The sequence below is a fragment of the Mauremys reevesii genome, linkage group 2, assembly GCF_016161935.1.
Source record: "Mauremys reevesii isolate NIE-2019 linkage group 2, ASM1616193v1, whole genome shotgun sequence".
NCBI lineage: Eukaryota > Metazoa > Chordata > Testudines > Geoemydidae > Mauremys > Mauremys reevesii.
The window spans coordinates 286112925-286132704 of NC_052624.1; the positions used below are offsets into that span (position 1 = coordinate 286112925).

At 43.7% G+C, this 19780-nt stretch overlaps 1 protein-coding gene across 5 annotated transcripts in view; it reads right to left on the reverse strand.

Annotated features, from left to right (window-relative positions):
• Window positions 1-19780, reverse strand: part of LOC120398227 — a 94486-nt gene that overhangs the window by 15621 nt on the left and 59085 nt on the right. For 4 of the 5 annotated variants that reach the window (XM_039525436.1, XM_039525435.1, XM_039525433.1 and 1 more), the window contains exons 14-26: window positions 19278-19397; window positions 18530-18755; window positions 17975-18108; window positions 15513-15713; window positions 11008-11156; window positions 9789-9948; window positions 9433-9541; window positions 6695-6828; window positions 4880-4991; window positions 4409-4638; window positions 3380-3413; window positions 2390-2530; window positions 127-326 (exon numbers count right to left, since the gene is read on the reverse strand). In XM_039525436.1, coding sequence (XP_039381370.1) covers window positions 127-326; window positions 2390-2530; window positions 3380-3413; window positions 4409-4638; window positions 4880-4991; window positions 6695-6828; window positions 9433-9541; window positions 9789-9948; window positions 11008-11156; window positions 15513-15713; window positions 17975-18108; window positions 18530-18755; window positions 19278-19397 — 1950 coding nt within the window. The remainder of the gene's footprint in view (window positions 1-126; window positions 327-2389; window positions 2531-3379; window positions 3414-4408; window positions 4639-4879; window positions 4992-6694; window positions 6829-9432; window positions 9542-9788; window positions 9949-11007; window positions 11157-15512; window positions 15714-17974; window positions 18109-18529; window positions 18756-19277; window positions 19398-19780) is intronic. The other variant, XM_039525437.1, reaches the window with a different exon arrangement.

Consider the following 19780-nt stretch of genomic DNA (forward strand, 5'->3'; position numbering starts at 1 on the left):
GACTGGCTGGGTCTCATCTGTGGAGCTCAAGTATCTGATAATACCAGCTTTCCCAGCAAACAGCCTCCAATTCATTCTCTCTTTGGAAACAAGCTTGTTTTCTGATAGTCACCCTGAAATTCCCACCTCTAGAATGCAGAACTTATGATGGCTCACTTTGACAGTGTAATACACCCCCAGAGATTCCAGTTTCTCTCTTCCCTGCTGCAGATTTAGTTCCTGGAACCAAGGTATGCCCCCATGTCTTGCCGAAATGAATTCTATCAAGCTATGGAAAGATGATGGGTCCTGGAGCTTGTCCAGGATAATGAGAGCCTCCTGGTTACCTAGGTATAAAGACAGTACAATTAAACTACATTATATAGCACAACATAAACTAATCTCAGAAGTGTGAAGGAGATTTTTCTATCACTCCCCCCACTTCCTACTGGCTGTTGTTTCTAGGAATCTAATATATTCGGCGGAAGTCTCGAATGTTTATATGGTTTATGTAGCACAGCAATACTAGGTCTATGGAATAACTCAGATTAGCGTAGATACTGCTCCATACAGGAGAACGTCAAAGAAACTCCTGCTGGCTCCACACATGATTCTGATAATGACAGATGGAAAAAGCTAATGTGGGTGTATGTGTGGTTTCCCCCTCCACCACTTGGGCCAGGGAAGACAAGGCACATCTACCATTGCAAAACACATTAGCACATTGTAGTGTTCAGACTCTAAATTACAGTACAGTAACTCCTCATTTAACATTGTCCTGGTTAACGTACGTTGCTGATCAATTAGGGAACAAGCTCGTTTAAAGTTGTGCAATGCTCCCTTATGTCGTTTGGCAGCTGCCTGCTTTGTCCACTGTTTGCAGGATTCTCTGGAAGAACAGCCCCTCCTTCTGGGGATTAGAACCAGCACCCTCCGTGCCCCCCCCATCAGCTCCCCTAAATTCCCTGTAAGATGTGTGGCTCGCAGCTGCCGTTCAGCTGTCCCATCCCCCACTGCCCTGCTGCTCCTGCCCTGCTCTCTGCCTTGGAGCTGCTCCCGGGAGCTTCCTGCTTGCTGGAGGAGGCGGGGGAGAGGGGTGCTGATATCAGGATCAGGGGCGGCTCTAGGCACCAGCAAAACAAGCTGGTGCCTAGGGCGGCCAAATCTAGGGGGCGGCAGGCTGCGCCGGCGGACCTGCCGCAGTCATGCCTGCGGGAGGTCCACCGGAGCCCCGGGACGACCGGACCTGCCGCAGGCATGACTGCGGAGGGAGCGCTCGTCCCGCGGCTCGGCTGGACCTCCCGCAGGCATGACTGCGGCAGCTCAAGCGGAGCCGCGGGATCCGCGAACCGTCCGCAGCCGTGGGGGGTCCAGCCGGGCCACGCGGGACCAGCGGACCCTCTGCAGTCATGCCCGCGGGAGGTCCGCTGCTCCCGCGGCTCCGGGGCGCCTCCCGCGCATGACTGCTTGGGGCGGCCAAAACTGTAGAGCCGCCCCTGATCAGGATGTCCCCTTGCTCCTACCCTCGCCCCCCAAACACACACACTCCGTACCACAAAGTGGAGGAGGGGGGACTGGGCTAGGAGACAGAATGGAGGGAGTTTGCTGGAAGCTGTTGCTTCCTGTCTGAACTGGCTGATCTGCTTAAAAGGGGTCTGCTTAAGTACTTGAAGTGGGGTCAGCGTACTTAAAGGGGCAATGCACATCTCTTTCTCTCACTCATGCATGGACCCCCCAGCACTTTGGAAAGCCAGCACCTGTGCATGTGCTGTCAGGAGGAGGGAGTGGTGCGCTCCAGCTGGAGAGCGTGGGCTCATCATCATGTTCAGTTTTTGCAGGAAAGTGTTTGCAGCTACTGCCCTGCATCTATTGTGTTTCCTCCCTCCTGCCTCAGTCCATACTGCCTTGTAGAGTGTGAGGCTACATTAACAACAGCGTATTAACCCTTGAGGGCTCAGCTGACTCCTACTTAATCATTTGGCAGTAAGGCATTCCCTGGGAAATATCCCACCCTCTGACTCCACCACCTCAGCCAAGCTTCACATTCATTGCTGTGTACAGTATTAAACTGTTTGTTTAAAATTGTTTAAAACTTATACTGTATATGTATATAATGTCTTGTCTGGCGAAAAAAATTTCTCTGGAACCTAAACCTCCCCCCGCCCCCCAGTTACATTAATTCTATGGAGAAATTGGATTCGCTTAACATAGTTTCGCATAAAGTCGCATTTTTCTGAAACATAAATACAACGTTAAGTGAGGAGTTACTGTAGATGGTACATTTGTCTGATGGAGATATGGAAAACAAAAACCTTGTTCAAACAAAAAGCCCTTCAATAGTTCACAGGTTTATCTAGATTGTTTTTCAAGACATCACCACCACCCGGGAGGCATTCCCATTTCCACTCACTTGGGTTGGATGCCTGGGCTCCCAATCTGGAGTAAATGTTCTTGGCAAACTCAGGAGAGAGATGAAGGATCAAATAATACAGGTGGAAGCAACATTCACAAAGATACACGCTGCTGAACGGAAGTGTCATGGTGGTATTATCTTTGGAAGAAGAAAGATGAGCATTTAAAAGTATACTCACATTTATGCTTCTATGACAGCAAAACTGTATTCAGTGTTTCAAAATCTCTGAACATAATATGGTGCCACAGCCAAAGGATGGTGCTGTCACTGTTCTCTTAGTTTAAATTTATATTATGTGCTTTGTCCAAGTGGAAAGAAAATATCCTCATATCAAAAACCCACTTAAGCCCCCCACATAAGAGATTAACTATCTGTTCACTGAATATTCTAAAATGAAATATAATTTTGAAGTATACAAAGAAAAAAACCCTCAGTGGAGAATGGCAGTGGGTATTAAACACTGTAATGACTAACTCCTCGAAGTCAGTGACCAGGAGCTTTCTAGGAGCATCAATGCAATATGCCAAGCTGGGAACTCCTGATTATTAAGATTTACCTACAGGGTAACCCCGGGGTGCTCCAAGCCCTAAAACGGTGTGAAGGAAAAAGAGTTGCATGAAGTTCTAGTCTCTCTCTCTCTCTTTTTTCTGGGAGTACAGATGGAGAAGTAACAGGAATGTATCCAGCTGTGCCAGAAAGGTGTGAATGGATTCAGTGAGACCAACAATTCTAAAAGGCAATCATTCGGATCAATAAATACTGCCCAGGGAATGTCCCCATACCAGAGGAACCTTGCTTCTGTGTGCTAAGTCCCAATGCTTCATAGCCAAGGCAGAAGCAATCGTCAAAAGTTTATTTCTTGGGAGTTTTAAATACTAACTTCAAGGGATTGAAGAAAATCCTTCTATTCTGCAGTTTATAAATGGGAGTGGTGGTGGTGGAAAAAGGAGGGTGTGCAAAAAAATAAAAATGATGTAGGTTACTGACCTGTCATAGTGATAGCGACTTCTTGCACAGATATCTTAAAAATACAGACAGATTTGTTAGGTGATAACTCATTGATTGGCAAATAGAACAGTGAGAAAAGACATTTAAAATCAAGGTTGTGGCTGTCTTTCATTTTACAGTATTGACTCCTGAATGGAACTCTAAGATATGTTCACAGAGAAGCCCTGAAATGGATGACAGGCTTTGCTTTCTCCTGAAGATCAGTTTTTGAATTTATTTTGCTAAAAGCCTCTCTGAGTTAATAAAATACACTGCAATTGAGAAATGGGTAATACAATTTGCAGTTAAAATATTTCATTTAGAAACCATTAAGGATGTAAATATATGATACAATTTTATTAGATTTAAAAAAAAAACCCTCATGTTTCAATTTCCAGATTTTCATAGTTAAGATCCCCCAAACAACTTTATCACTAACTCCATAATTCCACCAACCATTTATATACCCATGGTTTTCTCAGCAATATAGATACAGGAGATGCAAATGGTAACCATTCAATGTACGGTTTCTGTGTACTTTCAGGCCAGAATTTGCTATATCTATAACACTTCCATGATGAAGAGCTTTAACTCTATCTGGAAGTGCATAAGGAAGGTAATTCGGAGTGTAGCGTTTACTGCATACTTTGGAGGGTAGGTGGAGTTGAGTGCCCTGTCTAGTTGCCAGTAGCTGTTGATCTGGGAGCATATTAAGGCTCATTAGTAGAAATAAAGAGAATTATAAAACACCTACATGAATGAAGACAGGCAGAAAAAGGAAATCCTTCCTGCTAGCATGGAATCCACAGGTATACTATATTATGCCAGTAAATCTTTTGAGACAGAGAAATAGGATGTACCATATATTCTGACTATGTAGCACTTAGAATAACAGGGCTCAAAGTTTCACACCACTTTGGCATAAGTATTTCTGTTGGTTTCTCTTGTACCTTCTCTCTTGGACACACAAATCTGCTCCTCCTGAACATCCCTCCCAACCCAAGGAAGACGTGCGTTTAAATTCAGTACCTGAATGGGATTAATGTGAGAAAGTGACATGGTCCCAATGCGGATGATATTGCACTTCCCCAAGAAGACTGGGGGATCCAAGTCTTCCTGCAGCTCCCTCTTTAATGGCAGCTCTTTCCCAGGAGAGGCAGGCACAGAACAGCTTTCTGTCTGGCTGAGGTTGGGAAGAACATAATCTACACAAGATATTTTACAAATCTTGCTGACTTTGGCACAGATGTTCACTAAATCTGGAAAAAACATTAAAGGAACAAATGTTATTCCCTCTGCTGACCAGCAGTCCTAACAACTCAAAGCTGCACCTGTTATAAATGCAAGACACATTGAAGCCAGGCTTTCCACAGCAAGAACTGCTCCACAATAAGGTGTGAGTGCTGTGATGTTGTGTCTCTATTTGCAGCATTTACTCTAAACACTGTTTACAGCGACGACAAGAAGCAAATGCATAAGCAAGAACCTGGAAAAATTTACCTGGAATAATTCCATCATTTTTCTGGACAGGCTTCAGCATTGGTTCAAACTGCAGTCTCAAGGATTTAGTCAGTTCCTGAACCAAACACTCAAAACTACCACCGATGTATACCTAAAACAAGACAAGGCTTCAAGGTTTCATGTTACACACTAATTTTCTTCAACATGGATATTAATTCTCTTTTAGTCAGCAGGGCCCCTGTTGTTTAGTAGGCAGCTTCATCACTAGATCACTCTAATCAGACTAAATCTCTTTGATAATCCCTGTATGGGGGGGCGGGGGGAGTGAAACTCAGAGGCGAGAAGGCTCAGGTTGCAGTTTTATACAGAAACCCTGTACGTTAAGTATCCGGGACACGTGCCTCCCTCTCCCGTGTATCTACACAGTCACTTGGTGAGCTCATATTTTTATGGTCTCGTGGACCTGCCTCCTCTCCCATTTGCAACCCGATGGACCCACTCCCTTCCAGTTCTCAGTTACACAACATGCACAGGCTAGGCTGGCTCCTCTTCCTTGTTTCCAACTACTTGTATAGGGCACCAGGGCTCTTTGCCACCAACTGCCTAGAAACAGCTGGAAGCAAAGAGGAAGAATCTGCATAATGTGACACCTGCAGATCACGGGCTGCAGTTTGAGGACTGTGTTAGCAAGCAAACAATCAGTTAGTGAAACTACAAATACATTTTAAAATCTGACACGTTTAAAATCAGGTCCAAATGATAGGTTTGCTAATGCAGAAGTGCTCAACTTTGCTGAAGCACATCTTTAATATAGAAGCAAGACCCCTGGAGACGACCAAAACCAGCATGAAATGCTGTCTGAACTGTAGTAGATTTCTTGTATCTCTCTGCCTCTTCACTTCTTTTCAAACCTCACTCGAAGATATATTTCATTTATTGTTTAATTCTAAGTACTGTTTTGAATCTAAAGCATACTGAAATATACAGTAGGACTCAGAGTTATGAACACCTTGGGAATAGAGGCTGTTTGTAACACTGACCAAAACGTTATGGCTGTTCTTTAAAACTTTACAACTGAACAATGACTTAATACAGCTTTGAAACTTTACTAAGCAGAAGGAAAATGCTGCTTTCCTTTCTTTTTCAGTAGTTCACATTTAAACACAGTATTGTACTGTATTGGCTCTGTTTTTTTGGGTCTCTGCTGCTCTTGATTGTATCCTTCCGATTCCAAATGAGGTGTGTGGTTGACTGCCCAGCTTGTAACTTTGAGGCTCTACTGTAACAGGCATGTATGACCCTATGAAAAGTGGTTTGTAATAATAGAAATCTGATTACTAGTAGTCCATCAATAAGTCAGTTTACTGATTCGAACAACCTAAAAGCACTAGGAGTCAAATGTGAAAGGAACGGGAGACAGCAATCATGGTATGTAGCCCTAGGGTATCGTCCCCATATAGAGACTCACTTCAAGGAGGCATCCTGCACTAAGCTTGTCTATAGGTGTTTCACACAAAATCTTCCACAGACAGTAGAAAACTTTCCATCCAGTCACAGTTTCTTGCAGGTTATTCTCCCTTCTCCACACTGAGCACGATTATTAATAGCACTGGAATCGCACCAGGGCTAAAACCCCAGTAAATACTGCAACGAGAGTCAAACTAAACAGAATGGGAGGGGTCCACTTCTAATACTGGCTGCCATTCTTGCTACCTAACTGCAAATGGGAAAGCTAGAATGCTTCTTCCAAGTCATGCTAAACAGCATGGTCCCGTGACTGGAGAGGCAGCAGTTCTATCACATGGTACAGGGCCAGCTACTTTCCAGAGGAGTGCTAATTCTGTTTCATCTCACCTGGAGCAGGTCAAGCTGGTGCCGTAACTTATCAGTGACACAGTTAAACATGGTCTTCTTCTGATTGCGGACATGCCGTTGCATAAGATCTTTCATTCTCTGGAAACAGCCTGGACCATTCATTTGGCTACAAGCTACGGGAGAGAGATGGTATTTAAATGTCAGCACATAATCTTACACGTGTTGGTGCAGCCTTGCCCGCATGCTACTCAACCAATGGCCGGAATGGTAATCTGTCAGGATGCCTGGTGCCACACAATGACTACTAAAATGGAAACTGCAATCTAATAGAGGTGTGGCCTACAGAGACTGCAGGTCCCAACAGAGACGACCCAGGCCTGTTGATAGTGGAGGGGGCACAACCCTGAAACAGCTCAGGTCATGTCCCCACCTCCCCCCCAGCAGTGCCTCCCTCCCAGGAAGCAGTGGCCCCTCCCTGCAGAGCCCAGCTGTTCCTCCTACCTCTCCCTGCCTGCTCAGCTGTCCTGCAGGGAGGAGGCCCAACCACACTATGTGATCAAGCAATCTGGAGGGGGGCACATGAACCTACATGTCCCCCCCCCATACAATTATTGCCTCTGGTCCCAACATATGCTGCTTCATTTTGACCCAAGTGGCCATACTAAACTGCATGTTGGGATGGCACTGAAGGCACTAGACAGCCTTACTATTCGTGAAGCCCCGAGCTGTCGTAAGGAGAGAAGTTCTCCCTCTCGGGAACAAGGGGAGCAAAGCTTGCATGAGAAACAGGGCTGTACACCGAAGATAAGGTGGGACACAATCTTCATTGTAGAACTCTGATATATTTAGCTTGTAGACCACACAGACCGAACTACACTGCCAGGAGGAGCTTGTGGTCATGAGCCTGAGCACATCTCTAGGGCTTTTATAGCAAACCATAGCTGCATATATACAGACACCATCACTGTCACTGGGGATTAAACTCAGGATGTTCAGCACCAAACGTACAAACCTTTGTTTCCTGTATTACTGACCCTCTTTAGCTGTGAGAAAGCAGCAAATTGTATGTTCTGCAGCTAGTCAGTAGGGGGAGTCATGAGCACAGAAAAAAAAGCCAGGGTTTTACATGTTGATCCCGTAAGTTCTTTTCACCAAGGAATGTGAGCAGCATCAGCAGAACATGGTAGTGGATCGGTTGTTAGGCTGTCTTCTGGCACCCTTAAAACATGCCAGTACATTTCAAAACTCATAAGGTCTCCACAATCCCTAGACTTCCAATTTCAAAATAGTGGGCAGCATCTGACCTACCACTCTTCTGCTTTCATCATCACATGCTTCCAATTTTAAATTAGCCCAGATCTATGCAATCAAACACAGCAGCAAAGTATTACTTCATACATGCCACCATAGGAAGGAATCACTGCAGCGTCTCTGAAGTCCTTTATTAAGTTCCCAGAGACTCATTCTGGTGTGGCTCCTAACATCCAGAAAGATCACAGGAAGAGGATAGCCTTCCTGTATTTCAACTGTTGTCCCTTGGTGAGACTGCCATTTCATAAGAACAGAAGAATGACCATATTGGGTAAGACCAAAGGTCCATTTAGCCCAGTATCCTGTCTTCCGACAGTGGCCAATGCCAGGTGCTTAAGAAGGAATGAACAGAACAGGGAATCATCAAGTGATCCATCCCCTGTTGCCCATTCCCAGCTTCTGGCAAACAGAGGCAAGGGCCACCATCCCTGCCCATCCTGACTAATAGTCATTGAGGGACCTATCCTCCATGAATTTATCTAGTTCTTTTTTGAACCCCGTTATAGTCTTGGCCTTCACAACATCCTCTGGCAAGGAGTTCCACAGGTTGACTGTGCGTTGGGTGAAGAAATACTGCCTTTTGTTTGTTTTAAACCTGCTGCCTATTCACTTCATTTAGTGACCCCTAGTAGTTGTGTTATGAGAAGGAGTAAATAACACTTTCTTATTTACTTTCTTCACACCAATCATGAATTTATAGACCTCTATCTTATCTCTCCTTAGTCATCTCTGTTCCAAACTGAGAAGTCCCAATCTTATTAGTCTCTTCTGATACGGAAGCTGTTCCAGACCCCTAATCATTTTTGTTGCCCCTTCTGAACCTTTTCCAATTCCAATTATCTTTTTTGAGATGGGGCGACCACATCTGCACGCAGTATTCAACATGTGGGTGTATCATAGATTTATAGAGAGGCAATGTGATGTTTTCTGTCTTAGTATCTATCCCTTTCTTAATGATTCCCAATATTCTGTTGGCTTTTTGCCTGCCGCTGCACACCGAGTGGATGTTTTCGGTGTCAGATTTCACTGTTAGATGGAGGCACGCACCACACCTGCGTGCTACTACATTGCTGTGACAGACTCCAGCTCTAGCTCCGTGCAATTCTGCAGCACTGCTGTGGAATTTCATTCTCCATTCCTTCTCTCCCTTTTGAAGATGCTAAGTGATCTACAAATACACAACATTATTTGGCTGCTCAAGAATAAGAATTTAAAGTGAGCCCTTTGAGCCAGGCCTTTGAAATTTAAGAAATAAAAGTGAGACAAGCTGATTCAACAGGAGTAGTGTAGTGACTCTACCAACATACAGATTTCCATACTACCAGCTTGGGAACCGTTCTTTCCGGTATTAACTGGCAGAATTCACCATTGCACAGATGGTTAGTGTCACTGCTACAATTTGCTTCCCTGTTCAGTTAGTCAATGCACAGGAAGCCAGACTTAGCCCAGCTGTAGGATTTTCCTACCTGCATATGTCTGTTTCATGCTAGCCTGTATTTCTGGTGTCAGGACACGGGATATACCGCGCTGCCTTTTATTGATATACTCCATCTGATCCAGGAGAAAGTTGCACAGCTGGGAAGTGGAGGAAGGAAAAATCAGTATTGTATGCTGCAAAAAGTTCCCTCATTTCAAATAAAGTGGCTGCTTACCAAAACTTGCCCATTACTCAAGACAGTTACATTACTTGAGCATTTGCAGATTCCCTATAGTAAGCACAGGCCAAACGACAAAGCGTGAGGCATCCTCACCATAGTTACCCAACACACAACAGACAAGTTCTGAAGGGTATCCACTGCACGGACCCCCTTGCCAATCTTACCAAAGCCTGGACAGCTTCCATTTGATGCCTCTGAATGACGTTTACTGGCTCTGTGTTTCTGCCTTTTTCCCGGAGCTTGTTCTTGAGATCTTTGAAGAAGTATTTCAATTTATCTAAGATGGCTTTGCTGAACTGTGTGATGGACTGCCCCAATTTACAACTGGAAGGGGAGAAATGCATTCAAGGATTAATCCAGGTACCTAAAGGCATGAGTAACATGCTGCAATGCCAAAAGGGGCACTGGGGGCTTGCTCACCATGCACTTCTACTGCTATTGGAGGAGCTACAATGGTGGGGTCAGACTGATGACCAAATGATGAAGTTATGTCCAGAGAAACGAGTTCTATGAAACATCTGCATTTTTCCCCCCACAGGTCTAAAGTCCCACTACAAATGCTAGGTGTCTCCTCCCTTGGTGTTCACACCTCAGCTGCTAGAAGAGGGCCTCATCCTCCCTGACTGAACTAACCTCGTCATCTCTAGACTGATTCTTGCCTGCATATTTATACCTGCCTCTGGAAATTTCCACTACATTCATCTGACGAAGTGGGCATTCACCCACGAAAGCTTATGCTCCAATACATCTGTTAGTCTATAAGGTGCCACAGGACTCTGTTGCTTTTTACAGATCCAGACTAACTCGGCTACCCACTGATATATTACAATACAAGTTATGAGTATGTAGATACAGTGTACAAAGCCTGTATTTTTAAAATAGTAATTGAATACGTTTCTGCAAGAAGTGACTGGGGAATATGGCCCCAATTCTGCAATTGCACTTAAGAAAACTGGGCTCTGCACCAGCATTCTGGCATTTGGTTGCAAGACTGGGGACTGTGTGATATAATTTAATACAAAAATACAAAATGAGTACATAACTAATCCTTTCCCATTTAGGAAACAATGCAAATTAGACACTAAATCAGCCATGAGGTGATCTCCACCTTTTAGGAGACAGGCAGTGAATTGGAAGGCTCAGCCCCTCAGGGGACGAAATCATGAAGTTTTGCCATTCTCTGTATCAAATGCTGAGATATCATTTCACCCATGGAATAAAGTGGCCTGAGGACATTAGAGGACAGAGGCCATGCATTTTGCACCAGCTCATCTCACAGTTTTTGGCAGACAGCACAAAATTGTGTTTGTTTTTATATCAGGGAGGTTTGCAAGTGTCTTGTGTTAGTAAGAATGTCCTAGAGTGCAGTGAAGAGGAGGGTACCTGAAGACCTCATTCCAGGTCATGGAGATTGCACTGGATATTGGCTCTGTGAGTTGCTCATTGAAATCAACAAACCCACATGATACAGAGCTGTAGACACCTTGACGAGCACACACAGCTCGATACGTAGCATAGGGATATCCAATACCCTGTGAAGTGGAAAGCAAGGAGAGAGAGGGTCACAGTATTTCAATGTACACAGGAGACAGCAGTTCAACTCTAAGACATGAATATGCTCTTTGGCTGCTCACAGGTGAGAAATGCACCTTTTGGATAACCATATCATAACTGTGCAAGGTACTGACCGTGTAGGATTTAGCTTCTGAGTGCTGTAAAGTTATACAAATAAGAACAACTCAAAAGGTATAGTCAACTTACTATGACAATTCCTTGCCCACTTATGGACTACTAGATGCTGTTCCCCTACAGAAATAAGAAGGCTAAGTTCCAATACAGAATAGTTTACAGGGAGATGGTGTGATACACACTAGAATAGTGAGCAGACTAACAGGTAGGAGTGCAGCACCCATACAATTTTATATTATTTGTATTCAGGTAGTGGTTAAGGGCTCCAATCACAGCTCCATTGTGGCAGGCACCGTACAAAAGCACTTAATACAAAATTCAGCAATCTAGATTACAAGTGAAACTGGCAGATGGATGAAACTAACAAATGGCTGTGTAGATTTACTAGTGTTTGTGCAGCATTTTTAAAATGCAAGATGCTATTTAACTGGGAGAGGTGAAGGAAACAGTGCCAGTAAATGAAACACATCTTAGCACAATTAGTCATTAACTGAACTATAGTAGCGAACATAATCTTTATTACCCACAAAACCTTACATGACTAAAGTCTACACCATCTACATAGAGAAATATAAATTTTTGCTAACAGCCCTTGGAATTTTTTTCATTTCAGTGGAATGGGAGTGCCAGCGCTGCCCTTTCCTTCCATAGGTATTTACTAAGAACATAAGAATGGCCATACTGGGTCAGAAAAAAAGGGTCCATCTAGCCCAGTATCCTGTCTTCCAACAATGGCCAATGCCAGGTGCCCCAGAGGGAATGAACAGAACAGGTAATCATCAAGTGATCCATCCCCTGTCGCCCATTCCCAACTTCTGGCAAATGGAGACTAGAGACACCAATTCTGCCCATCCTAGCTAAAGCCAATGATGAACCTATCCTCTATGAATTTATCTAGTCCTTTTTTGAATCCTGTTATAGTCTTGGCCTTCACAACATTCTCTGGCAAAGAGTTCCACAGGTTTCCTGTGCGTTGTGTGAAGAAATACTGCCTTTGGTTTGTTTTAAACCTGCTGCCTTTTAATTTCATCAGGTGACCCTTAGTTCTTGTGTTACGAGGAGTAAATAACACTTCCTTATTTACTTTCTCCACACCAGTCATGATTTTATAGACCTCTACCATATCCCCCTTAGTCGTTTCTTTTCCATGCTGAAAAGTCCCAGTCTTATTAATCTCTCCTCATATAGAAGCCATTCCATACGCCTAATAATTTTTGTTGCCCTTTTCTGAACCTTTTTCCAATTCCAATATATCTTTTTTGAGATGAGGTGAAATCATCTGCACACAGTATTCAAGATGTGGGCGTACCATGGATTTATATAGAGGCAATATGATATTTTCTGTCTTATTATCTATCCCTTTCTTAACGATGCCCAACATTCTGTTTGTTTTTTGACTGCCCCTGCACACTGAGTGGATGTTTTCAGAGAACTATCCACAATGACTCCAAAATCTCTTTCTTGAGTGATAACACCTAATTTAGACCCCATCATTTTATATGTAGAGTTGGGATTATTTTTTCCAATGTGCATCACTTTGCATTTATCAACATTGAATTTCATCTGTCCTTTTTTTGCCCAGTCACCCAGTTTTGTGAGATCCCTTGGTAGCTCTTCTCAGTCTGCTTTGGATTTAACTATCTTGAGTAGTTTTGTATCATCTGCAAATTTTGCCACCTCACTGTTTACCCCTTTTTCCAGATCATTTATGAATATGTAGAACAGCACTGGCCCCATTATAGACCCCTGGGGGACACCACTATTTACCTCTCTCCATTATGAAAATTGACCATTTATTCCTACTCTTTCCTGTCTTTTAATCAGTTACAAATCCATGAGACGGCCTTCCCTCTTATCCCATGACCGCTTACTTTGCTTATGAGCCTTTGGTGAGGGACCTTGTCAAAGGCTTTCTGAAAATCTAAGTACACTATATCCCCCTTGTCCACATGCTTGTTGACCCCCTCAAAGAATTCTAGTAGATTGGTGAGGCATGATTTCCCTTTACAAAAACCATGTTGACTCTTCCCCAACAAATCATGTTCATCTATGCATCTGATAATTCTATTCTTTACTATAGTTTCAACCAGTTTGCCTGGTACTGAAGTTAGGCTTACCGCCCAGTAATTGCCAGGATCACCTCTGGAGCCTTTTTAAAAAATTGGCATCACATTAGCTACCCTCCAGTCATCTGGTACAGAAGCAGATTAAAATGATAAGTTATATACCACATTTAGTAGTTCTGCAATTTCACATTTGAGTGTCTTTAGAACTCTTGGGTGAATACCTGGTGACTTATTACTGTTTAGTTTATCAATTTGTTCCAAAACCTCCTCTGTGAAACCTCAATCTGGGACAGTTCCTCAGATTTGTTACCTAAAAAGAATGGCTCAGATTTGGGAATCTCCCTGACATCCTCAACCGTGAAGACAGATGCAAAGAATTCATTTAATTTTTCCTCAATGGCTTTATCGGCCTTGAGTTCCCCTTTAGCATCTCAATCATCCAATGGCCCCACTGGTTGTTAGCAGGCTTCCTGCTTCTAATGTAGTTAAAAAAAATTTTTGCTATTACTTTTTGAGTCTTTGGCTAGCTGTTCTTCAAATTCTTTTTTGGCCTTCCTAATTGTATTTTGACACTTCCTTTGCCAGAGTTTATGCTCCTTTTTATTTTCCTCAATAGGATTTAGCTTCCACGTTTTAAAGGATGCCTTTTTGCCTCTCACTGCTTCTTTTACTTTGTTGTTTAACCGCAGTTGCACTTTTTTGGTTCTCTTACTATGTTTTTTAATTTGGGGTATACATTTAAGTTGAGCCTCTATTATGGTGTCTTTAAAAAGTTTCCATGCAGCTCGCAGGGATTTCACTTTTTGCGCTGTACCTTTTAATTTCTGTTTAACTAACTTCCTCATTTTTGTGTAGTTCCCCTTTCTGAAATTAAATGCTACAGTGTTGGGCTGCTGTGGTGTTTTCCCCGCCACAGGGATGTTAAATTTAATTATATTATGCTCTCTACTACCAAGCAGTTCAGCTATATTCACCTTTTGGACCAGATCCTGTGCTCCACTTAGAACTAAAGCAAGAATTGCCTCTCCTCTTGTGGGTTCCAGGACTAGCTGCTCCAAGAAGCGGTCATTAAAAGGTGTCAAGAAACTATCTCTGCATCCCGTCCTGAGGTGAAATGTATCCAGTCAATATGGGGATAGTTGAAACTCCCCATTATTATTATGGAGTTTTTGATTTTTATAGCCTCTCTAATCTCCCTGAGCATTTCATAGTCACTAGCACCATCCTGGTCAGGTGGTCGATAGTATACCCCTACTGCTATAGTCTTATTAGTCAAGCATGGAATTACTATCCATAGAGATTCTATGGTACAGTTTGGTTCATTTAAGATTTTTACTTCATTTGATTCTACACTTTCTTTCACATATAATGCCACTCCCTCACCAGCACATCCTGTTCTGTCCTTCTGATATATTTTTTTACCCTGGTATTACTGTGTCCCATTGATTACCCTTGTTCCATCAAGTTATGCCTATTATATCAATATCCTCATTTAATATGAGGCACTCTAGTTCACCCATCTTATTATTTATAGACTTCTAGCATTTGTATACAAGCACTTAAAAACTGACAGTTTTTAGCTGTCTGCCATTACGAGATGTAATTGAATGGGATGCTTTTTCATTTGACTGTTTCTCATCACATCCTACTCATATTTTATCTTCCATCCTCTGTATCCTTGTAAGGAGGAGAGAATACCCATTAACAGATCTTCCCCTATGCGATGTCTCTGTCTGAACCACATGCTCCTCCGCACCAGTCAGCTTCCCCCCAGCCCTTAGTTTAAAAACTGCTCTACGACCTTTTTAATTTTAAGTGCCGGCAATCTGGTTCCATTTTCCTTAAACTACCACTACTAACACCCCACCCCAGTTACATAGCATTTTTAGAGTGATGTAAAAAAACATTAGATAGTCCTCATCACAGCCCTCCAACACAGATCAGCATTAGCATCATTTTATATTTGGCTTTGTACAGAACACAGTACATGGAAAGCACAGGGGTACTATAATGTAAGTGCAGAAGGAAAGAGCAGTGAAAGGCAATACCAAGCTTGAGAGGCAGGCACGGTGGCAAGGGTGTTGAAAGTGACAGCATAGGAGAGGGTTTGGCAAACAGAAGCATGTATCTTACAGGTAAACCCCAACTTCTGACTTTGTCTTCGCACAGATCCTCTGCCCTTCTGGCTCCTTTCTTTAGATTGGCGAGAATGAGGACAGAAAAATAGTACTGGATATCATGGAGGCTGTCTTCCACTGCCTCCTGAAGGAGCATGGGTAGTCTCGACAGGCACTCCTGCACGATTTCTTGGACCTGGGCCCGGTGAGAATTGTCCTGAAAGGCAAACAAGAGAAGATCCTAACAGGGTAACGTAAAAAGCTCTCAGTGCAACAGGTACATGACACCATCTACATCCCTGCTGAGCTCTGCCAGGTGCTACAAAAGCATCCAGAGACCTGCACACAATGCAAGCAATCAACGTGGGCTTCCTGCTACATTGCTTCAGGTCACTGGATGTTGGCTAAGTAGCACCTAGAAGAATTAAAGAACATGACTGAGACTAACTTCGTACAGAACCCACAGCTCTGCTGGCCTACTAGATCTACATCCAGAGACACAAGTTGGACGCAGTAATATCCTTTACTGGACCAACTTCTGTTGGTGAGCAAGACAAGCTTCATAACTACACAGAGCTCGTCTTCAGGTATCCATGTAAAGTTCAAAACCTTGTCTCTCTCACGAACAGAAGCTGGTCCAATAAAAGATATTACCGCACCCACCTTGTCTCTAATATCCTAGGACCGTCGCAGCTACAACACTGCATACAAACCTACATCCAATAAGTCTCCACATCTCTCCAGTGGAAGATCATAAAAGCATGCACACATCAGATATGTGGGCACCCTGCATTACATTCAAAGGCAGCATGATGCCATGAGCCAAAGAGCTACAGCTCCTTCGCCACCCACATCTTTAACAACGAGGTACAGCCTACACAAACCAGCCAGAAGTGATTCACACTGAGCCAAGCATTCAGGCCACACCTCATATCCTAGGACCTGCTGTCTTCTGGCCATAACTCCATAGTAAGAACAGTAAAGCGGCCACAGGCTGCACTTCAGAATTTTTGGAGCTGGATATGGCTCAGAGAATGCACTCTGGCATCCCCTGATTAAATACCTTTGCTTTCCTCACTCCGCTACAAAGTGACCCTATGGGACCCATCTAACAAGTACGTTTCACAGGCCAGTACTGGACCGAGAACAATGGCATACAGTAGTACCTCAGAGTTACCAACTGACCAGTTAACACCTCTTTTGGAATCAGAAGTACACAACCAGGCAGCAGCAGAGGACCCCCCCGCCCTCTCCCCCCCAAAAACAAGTACAGTACTGTGTTAAATTACTAAAAAATAAAATAAAGGGAAAGCAGCATTTTTCTTCTGCATAGTAAAGTTTCAAAGCAGTATTAAGTCAATGTTCAGGTGCAAACTGTTGAAAGAACGGTAATGTTTTGTTCAGAGTTACAAACATCTCAGCGTTACAAACAACCTCCATTCCCGAGGTGTTCATAATTCTGAGGTTCTACTGTAATTACAATTTTTTCTCATGTATGAGTTTGTCTTTGGTTCAAACTAATGACTGCCCATTGTCTGCCATCACTGCTGTCACAGAGGCGTTCCATTCGGATTAGGTACTAGTCAGTCAACGTGAAATGCATTAAACAAGTTAAAATTAATCTTTGTGTTTTAAAGAGAGAAACTCAGGGCTTGTGCTGCAAAGAGAGAGAAGGAGAAGTAAGAAGAGTCTCTTCAGTTCCCTAAATACGTACGTTATTAAGCAGGAATCTACTAGGCCATGCTGTCATTTTGCTGGCTGCCATTCCAGCATTTCTTCTCCATCTTGAGCAGGACCCAGGACAACAGCACTAACAGCCAGCAACATGCATCATGCAATAAACCTAGGGTCCACACAAGTCACTGCAATACGTCTATTCCAGCCATTCTCAAACTGTGGGTTGGGATGCCAAACTGAGTCACGACCCCATTTTAATGGAGTCACCAGGGACGGCGTTAGACTTGCTGGGGCCCAGGGCTGAAGCTGGAGCCCGAGCCCTACCACTCAGGGCTGAAGCCGGAGCCCCAGGGCTTCAACCCCGGTTGGCAGGGCTCAGGTAACAGCCCCCGGCCTGGGTCTGAAGCCCTTAGGTTTCGGCTTTGGTCCCCCTGCCCAGGGCAATGGGGGTCAGGTTTTGGTTTTGGCCCCAGGCGGTGAGGCTCAGGCTCCAGTAGTCTAACGCCATCCCTGCTGACTCCATTAAAACGGGGTCACGACTCAGTTTGGGGTCCGGACCCACAGTTTGAGAACCGCTGGAATAGACATATTGCCTGGGATTGTGGGGCTCAGGCTTCAGTGCCCCCTCCTGGGGTTGTGTAGTAATTTTTGTTATCAGGAGGGGGTCACGGTGTAATGAAGTTTGAGAACCCTTGGTCTATTCCATATTATGCATTTGCAAATACCTATCAGTTTTGAGGGAACTTTTAATAGTTGCTCAACCCAAATAAAAGTAAGTTAAAAATGTTAGTGTATGCTTACCTCTGCTCTCTGATTGGTCAGATAATTGACCACTTGACTTATGACACGAGCCACATTTCTGATCACCTTCTCTGTTGCCACCATGCTATGCTGCAAGGCCGTGTGAATGGCAAACTTCTTTAGAGCTGGTATTTCTGGACCAAGAGACAAGAGAACATGACCATTCCCCTGCATGGACCCTCTTCCTCAGAAATTATTTATGTTACATTAGCACTCAGAGTCCTCAATCAGGACCCTATTGTGCCAGGCTCTGTACAAACACCTAGTTATCAGACAAAATATGAAAAGGAAGACCTGGGGAAGAGGACTAGGAAAACAGTGATGGGAAACATTTTGTCGCAAAAACTGTCAGAACTTGATGTAGAGATATTTTTAAATAAGATATAAAACAAAGAAGTGATAGCGGTAATGCCTATTGGCCACGTACCCCGGAGAACACACTGAAACTGACCTCAAAGTTACAGGGGGTGGGACATTGTTTCAGTGAGCAATCGAGACAACAGACCGCTAACTCAGCAGCAGGATATTTGAGCTCAAGTTAGCAGGTGTTAATACCTGTATCCTCCTCATCGTGGAAGACTTGCGGCTGCCCATCTCGGAGCAGTTTTCCATGCAATTTTAGATATTCTGTAGAGCTGACTGTGAAAACCTGAAGTTTCCCATGCTGGGATTCAACTTCACCACGGTCACTTGTGTCTGAAGTAGTTAATTCTTCATCTTCTGTCTCCTCTTCTTCTTCATCTTCATCATCTTCAGCAAATGCTGCTTTCCTTCTCATTTCCTGCAACAAAGAACAGCCTCCATTGCACCTCTACTCGAAGTAGACTTGTTGATCAGTTGCAGAGGCTTTAGCTAAAATCTAGTTTAGACACTAAATGAGCATTTCTTGTCTTTCTAAAAGATATGTGCTAGTTCAGCCACAAGCTGCATTTGGTGCGGTTCTCTGGCTTGTTATTTAGAAAGTCATAATGGCAATGTATGGATGAATGTACGACGTCTCCTGAAATTAGCCAAACAAAAACACAGAGTTGCCCTCTACTAGATAATGTGCTTCTCATTAAAAAGGTGCCCTAACCATTCATTTGTAGTACATATAGAAACATCAGTGATTCAGATTAAAGGAGTGGTAGCACCAAAAACATATGGATTCCCTTTAACTTTTCTATGAAGGCTGACATTTCAGATTTCAGTTCTAGTTCACTGCATCCACTGACAATGTAAGAGCAGCGAAATCCAGATGGTGGCCCGGAAGTGCTGCCCCCCCTTCTGCAGAGACGGAGGTGGTGTTCCCATGGATTCCTACCTGAAGGCCATTGTTGAAATCCACCCAAATCCGCTGTTTGGAAAATCTATTTCGGGATTGAACGCAGATCAGACTAATGTCACGAAGCTTCATCTCTTTCTCTCTTTGCAAATTACTAATCTAAATAAAGGAGAATGGGGAGAAATGAGATTATACCCAGAACAGGTGATATTTAAAAAAAACAAAGTTCCAACTGCAACCAAAAGCTGAAGCTGCATGTGACCTGCACATTGTTGTTTGATTGGAATGTCACTGCTGTTCAGGGTCAGGAATGACAAGGTTGCCAAAGGAAGTAACTTAAAGGAACAGGAGGTTACTGACTGATAACTGGACGTTCTTCAAGATGTGTGGTCCCTATCTGTATTCTACTGTGGGTTACGCATGTGCACTATGTGCCTGGAACTGGAGAATTTGAAAGTAGTGTTCACTGGTCCATGCATGCCCCCTGGATCACCTTGTCTCTCCAACCAAGGGGATAAAGGACAATGTGGACCGACCGCCTC